This window comes from Grammomys surdaster, unplaced genomic scaffold (assembly GCF_004785775.1).
Source record: "Grammomys surdaster isolate TR1022 unplaced genomic scaffold, NIH_TR_1.0 269, whole genome shotgun sequence".
NCBI classification, from domain to species: Eukaryota; Metazoa; Chordata; class Mammalia; order Rodentia; family Muridae; genus Grammomys; species Grammomys surdaster.
This window is the reverse complement of record NW_021604710.1, coordinates 4,982,642-4,989,775: the sequence shown is the minus strand read 5'-3', so window position 1 is coordinate 4,989,775 and position 7,134 is coordinate 4,982,642. Positions and strand designations below refer to the sequence as shown.

Below are 7,134 nucleotides of genomic sequence, written 5' to 3'. Positions count from 1 at the left end.
TACAATAATACATTAAGCTATAATGCTACTATTTATATCACCATAAAACTGAGTTTTATGGTGATATAAATAGTCATGCTAATGGCATTAACAGCAGCACACAGTGGAATCCCAGCTGTTGAGTGGCACTTTTATGCTGTTAGCATTGCTATTTATACTACCATAAGCTTAGGTAGTCAAACTTGTTACATATGAATAGATGAAGAAGATGGATATCCGCATCTTATGCCTGAATTGAAGTTTCTATATTGGACACACCTTCTTCTGCAATAAAGATCCGTGTAGCTTTCTATTGGTCCTGCTTGTGTTGTTTGATGATTTTTGAAAACCACACATGTTTTCTGGCATCTTCTGAGCACCCTGGAAACACTATTTCAATGTGATAAGAAAGTGCAAGCCACAGCTGCTGGGCAAACTTACTGTCTCCTTGGCAGCGCAGGGGACCCACGCTCAGCTTGGCTTCTGAGCCTTGTCGGTCAGTATCTCCAACCACCACCTGGCTCACTGGCAGGTGATCTTTGTAGGATAAGAAGCCAGCATCCTTCCTCCTGAATCACAGGGAGACAGAAAAGCATGGGGAGGCTGTGTTAGAATTATAGCTTATGTTGTCTGATCACCGATGGCATTTTTAATAGTTGCTCAGAAAGGTATTGAGTAAAACCCCAAATAGAGTTTGCTCTCATTCCCCAGGAATTGCTCAGAGGCAACTCTGGCATGGTCATCTGATAGAAAATAGAACTGACATTCTGATTTCCAGAGCTCGCAACTAATAAGCCATTGGCTATTTTAGGTGGAAATTAGACCAAACCACGGGTGCCATAGGCAATCACATGCAGAGTTAATGGAAAGTTCAACAAAGTCACCAGAACTAAATACCAAACAGAAATCTTTGTCTCTTTAATTCGTTTGAAGCAATTCCTGTGGAGACTTTCTTCCCTGTTGTGCATCAGCTAAATACAGGATATCTTTTGTTTCTTGGTTTCTCCATGTTTACTTGAAGAACTGAAATAGTTCATGGAAGTCTCCAGCATAGAGCAGGTGCTCCATAAGTACCAGACTCTATGGTTAAGGAGGAGTGGAGCTGACTCTATTTGGATTTCTGCCTGGGTTATTCTGTTTACCCTGTAGTTACCCTGTTTGATACCTTCTAGCTTGATCCTATACCTTCATTTAATTAGATAAATTTTTATTTGAGAATTTCGTGTATTCATACAATATATTTTATTATATTATTCTTTTCCCTCCCCTCTCAATAACTCTTCCCAGATCTACCCGAATTCTTCATACCCCTCCCAATTTATGTCCTTTTTTTTAAAACAATCCACTAAATCCAATCAGTACTGCCTAGATATTTTTGGGTGTGGGATCATGCACTATAGTGTGGTCAGACTATACCCTTATTGTGTAATTCTCATTTATAGATGCAATCATACTTATCAAGGTACACTCAACTAATTTCAATATTGAAGTTACACACAACGTCTCAAATTCAAGAATGTCTCCAGAGTTTTACATACAATTGCTCCTATGCAATCACATACCACACCAAGCGAGTACTAGACCTGCTTTATGGCCAGAGGAACCAGTTGGGACTGATCTATTGATGCTTGGCTAGAGTATAGCTAATTGTCACAAACTGACATTCTTTGCTAAATCAGAAAAAAAAAACCACTAAAAAAATTATCACCCTAGATAACATGAAAAAGTTACCTTCTCAGCCTATTCTGGTCAAATATCTGCATAGAAGTCCACAGGATTTAAAGTTACAAAGAGATACATATAAAATATACTACGAAAGAGAACATCAGATTCCACTTTGCCTATGGAAACAAATACAAAGCAGTAGGTGGTTTGATTGGCACAGGTTCTGATGAGACTTTTCAGCACCTGCCCTGAGGGAAGTTGTCCCTCAAAAGGATATACCTGATATTTTTCTTAGGACCTTGCATGAATCTTTTTTTTTTTTTAACATAAAGTGTTGTACAAACATGATTTTGTTAGAATCAGTGACCTTTAGAGATTGAGGTCAATCTAATTTAGGGAGACATTAAGTACTATTTATCATGTTAGCATAATACACTAATTATATGTGATAGTGGGCTTATACAGTAGAGGAATTCTACCATCCAACTCAGATGAGTTCTGACTCAGACTCTTGGATGGTCTATCAGAACTGTTAGCTACAGAAGTAAAACCGGAGTCTCTGGGTCCATTCTAGAACTGTTCTACTCCAGTACAGCTTTCCTGAAGATACTCAGCTGCTCATCCCCTGTTTGTGGAGACAACAAACAAGCCTGCAGACAGGCATCTCAGTCCTGCCTTAGCTCAGTGAAAACATTCAAAAAACAAACTTTATTTAAAAACAAACACTGCCGTTTTCACTCTAGAGAGCTTGTTTTTTATTACCAGATGTTATGAAAGTTCCCATTCTAGAGATCTGTCCTGTAAATCCTGGCAGAGAGAAACAACTTTTTCTTAGGGAAGCTTTTAGGGAGACTTGGGTAGCCGGCCAGAGAATGCTGAGAAAAAACCATTTTCCATCTTCTTGGCAGAAGCAACACCTCAGTGAAGCTGTTGAAGAAAAACATGGAAGGCCATTGTTTGGACTAATGCTATAGCAGGTCAGGCTGTCCCAGCATGGACTTCCCTGTGCCAATTGCCATAGAATGGCACAGGCCAGTTTTCTAGACAGAAGATTTCCAGCCACCAACAAGAAGTGGAATTCCTCTTAACCAGCATCCTAAGGAAGCCTTCTCTACTTTAATTATGTAAAGGATACATTTGCAAGGATCCATCTGCTTTCTGTTGGTTTCTGCTTCATTCAGTCCTTTCCTGCCTATGAAGCTAATCCCTTCTGCTTAGAGCATTGACCCTTTCATTCTATTTCATAGAATATAGAATGAGATAGTGTCCAAGTATAGAATTGATAATAAAATACAATTAAATATTTTACTTAGATTTTTTATGATTTCATTTTTCTCACTGGATCCCTATGAAAAGAGGGAACAATGTTTCTGGGCCTCTTTGAGATAACCAGGTTGGGCAGAGGCCACAGAATGTTCCCCAGGGATGTCTTGCCATCCCAAGATGGAGAAGCATTGTCAGCACCTCAATGGTTCTTGTGTATAGGTAGGCAAGGCCCCTGCTTGTCTATCACACAAGTGCTACTACTGCAGCTGTAGATCACCACAAGGTGACCACAGCTGAGCCTCTAACACACAACAAAGAAAAAGTTTCTGAATACTTTCAATGATGTCGTTAGTTACCACTGACTATTGAAACTTCCTCAATGCTATAGGATGGTGTTCCCTATAAAGCAATTAGAGCAATTAAGAAAACACCCGTCACAATTACATCTTTAGAATCCATGACTATGTCCCTTATGAAATGAAAGTAATTACAGACTCAATTACTTCTTTTCAGTGGGAATAGATGAGACCTTTTATAAATGCTAGACAATTATCTGTTTCATTTAGAATCTCTTAGAAAAGCCCCTATCATCATTTTGAGGTTTTATGCAAAATGGTTTTCTCTGAATTGCCTTTCTAGAATGCAAGCTCTCTGAGGGCAGACATGTTGTTTTATAGAACTTTATAAAATAAACACAAGTAGGTAACTAAAGGTATTTGGCATCATGTATTTTGTGATTGGATAAATACACAAACACAAATAGACATTAACAAGGTATAATTCCAAAACAGTCATCAGAATGAGTTTATTATTAATGGGGGAGAGATGAGAAAGAAAACCTTTCTTCTACTGGATTTCTTGAATAATCTTGAACCATTTACTTCTGTAAGTTAAACTTTCCTTAATTAAGATTTTATTTCTTTACAAAGTAACATTCAATAAAAGATTTAGATATGATTAAAATAGCAAAGGTGTACAAAACTTATATCTTAAAGGTAAGCTTTTAAAATGTTCTCTATCAGAAAGTTGATTAATTTACCTGGGCAACATTTTCTTTACCTAGGTGTAAAATTATTAGGCTCTTTGATTATGCTTTTATGTTCTTAATTCTAAAACAAGTAATTATTATTGGAACAAGTTTGATATACTTCCATGTGCATAAAAATCATGAATATTGGGTCTATTTTTCATGAGTGTGGTCCATGGAAGATACCACCTTTGAGGCCCTTTGTGATGTGAACCCATTGAGGATAGGCCTTCCTGGCCCTCTAGGGTTTTCCCAGAAGAGTAATGAGCATTGAGAACAGTAATGTCTGGGGAATGATCTACTTAACAACCTCCTTCATTTTTCAGGAACTAGGTTAGGAATAAAACAATGCTTGGTTTTATGTTCTCCACTGATTAATAGCTGAGCTAATAGAAACTTTCAGCACTTAAAACTTGAAGAGAAGATGTGTGTTTGTATTTCTCAAGTTATCCCGAAAGAATTTCAATTGACTTCAAATTATACACAAATGTATTGCTTTTATTCCATAAGAAAGTTTGTCTCACTGGGTGGAAGACTGCTTTGAACTACTTGCAACTTTATCTGCCCATCCATATTTATATTTTAATCTATGCAAGTGTTGCTTATGTCTTTGTAACTCATGGTGAGAAGGAATACTTGATGATCAGCTTTCTGCCAATTTCTGTGTCTCAGAATATCTAGAAAGTTATAGTCAATGTCTGACATCTTAAAACTTAGTTGACAAAGCATCCCTTATCTTGGCTTTGAATATTTTTCAAACACAGGGTAAATAACATATTTTTCTCAGTGGCTCACCCATACGTTTAATAAACAAAAAGATGCAAAATTTGGAATGTCACATCCACCTGGCCATCTCACCTGTTTTTGCCTGGCCATATTCTTTCTCATGAATCACTGGCCTTTGAGTATGGCTGGGTAGACTTTTGGAGAGATTATTCTTTTGTTTGTGTCATAATTGTTTATATATGTGCAGGTGCACATGTGTTTGCATGTGCATGTGTACACATGAGTTTGGGGGAATTTAGAAATTTGAAGAAAACAATCTTAGCTCTATTTTTTTGAGATGGGCATACACTTTGATTTTTTAAGACAGTGTCTCTTACAGCTTGGAACTTAGCCAAATCTGGCTGTCCATCAAACCCTGGAATATGCCTATCTCTCCTCTCCAGTGTTGAGTATCTAAACTGAGATCTTTATGCTTTCAAGGAAAGTTCTTTACTGACTAGGTGTTTCCCACAACCCCTTAGTGGGATACTTTAAAATTTATTTCTGACTGGCTTTATATCACATTTTCTATATGTGGTCCACAAAGCACAGCCAACCTTATCCTTCCATGGAACTCTGTAAAGGAAGGCCATTTCCATAGCCAGCACCTCTGTCTACTTTCACCTTAAAACTGGACAAGGATATTCTGAATGATGTAGTTCAGTTGGGCTTTTTATTTCTCTGACTCCAAAAGACATGGCCAAGCAATCTGATTCATTTTCTCAGTCCAACCACTGCTTCCTCAAGCTGGTGACAGGGACTTCGTGAGGGCTATAGCAATGGCTATACAAATCAGTCTTTATCAGCTTCTCAGTCTTCTCCAGGAACGGCCAGGTTTCTTTGGCATCAGTTGAGGAAGGAAAGTATACTGACACAGCTGACTCAGGTATCTCTGAAAACCTATTTCACACCCTGAAGAAACACAACTTATTACTTCTCTTTTGGCTTTAACATTTTTCTAAACCTAGGCTATTTTTAGGGTATGAAATTTTATCTAGCTTGATTCTGGTATGAGTAAGTCCATTCTTGTTTCTGTCAGGGCAGGCAAGGGGATGGGGAATTGAGAGAGGAGATGGGTTCTCAAAGATGTGACTTCAACCTTTCAAGTGCCAACACTTCAGCAAGCATGCCTCAGAACTGCCTGTCACAACATAGGTAAAAGTTAACCAGAGCTGAGCCTGGTAGAGTATGCCTATAATCCAGCTTTTCCCCTGAGGCAGGGAGAGGCAAGATTGAGACCAGTCTGCTCTACATAGTGAGTTTCAGGTGAGCTAGAGCTACTGAATATGAGCCTGTCTCAAAAAGCAAAGCAAAACAAACCACCAAGTAAAAAAGGAACCAAATGAGAAACAGTGGAGCAGGTTGGGGCTTGTAATTCTAGGCTAAAGATGAACGAAGATCAAGGGTTTCCTTTGACCACAACGCTAAAAGGTTAAAGTGATGACCTTACAATTGATTGCCCCTTTGCGGACTGTGCCTAACAAAAGCTATCGGATAAACTCGTGGTAATAATAAATGTGGTTAGCCACCTCCTGCCTCAAACATCCTTCCAGCGATGTGGGCCACACAGCACAACCTGTGGTTGCTCTACAGTTAAAGCCCACAGTTGTAAGGTGCAATTTTTGTCTTCCTTTGGTAGCCTAACAAGGTGGAATGCAGTTTTCCTGCCCAAGGCTCATGCTATTCTGGAAAGAACAGAGTTGTCATGCTCACCTTAATGTGCATTTTAATGAACAAAGAGAAGAAGTATTCAGTTCCTTGCTCTCTGCCAGTGTGTCCATGTCTACTTGACTGCCTTTTGCTTAATTCCCATCCCTTCTCTTGGCTGAATGATTCTTGGGTGTGGCTGGGTGATCTTCAGAGGATATTATTATATACCCACTTTATTAAAAATTCACTAATCCAATTTGTCTTTGTTTCATTCTTTGGAAATGGCTTCTAGGAGTGGAGTCCTTAATGTTGGGCTTCCTCATCCAAGTGCCAAGGACCAACGTAATTCTCCAGTTCTTTAGTAGCTTGTACATAAATCTCCTCAATTATGAAAATAATGAATAGTCCTTTCCACCATAATCTTTGCTTAGTTAACTTTGTTTATTCAAAAGAGCATCTGTCCTAATGCATTTGGTCCTAGAAGGAAGGATGATATGCTGTGAGCTTTTATTTTATGGATTTTCCCATCTTAACAAGTATTATTTTCCAATGAGACAAGAATTCTACTTTTAACTGAGAAGTGTTTCCTTTTCTTACTGTAGCTGCCCTTAAAGTTGCTTCCACATAACACAAATCCATGTCAACGTTACTCATATTGATTGTCCCTATCTTTTCTATACAAACATCATACTTTTTAAAAACTATATACTTTGTCATTCCATATTCATCCTAACAGGTCATTTTGCTCCTGAAGTGGACACAAAAGACTTGCTTGAAGGTAG

General features: G+C 38.3%; 1 protein-coding gene across 1 annotated transcript in view; it reads right to left on the bottom strand.

The window, feature by feature from the left end:
* Positions 1-289: 289 nt before the first annotated feature.
* Cntnap2 (contactin associated protein like 2) overlaps positions 290-7,134 on the bottom strand; it is a 1,581,993-nt gene continuing 1,575,148 nt past the window's right edge. Inside the window, exon 15 of the mRNA XM_028776440.1 lies at positions 290-548. Within this exon, the coding sequence (XP_028632273.1) occupies positions 290-548 (259 nt within the window). The remainder of the gene's footprint in view (positions 549-7,134) is intronic.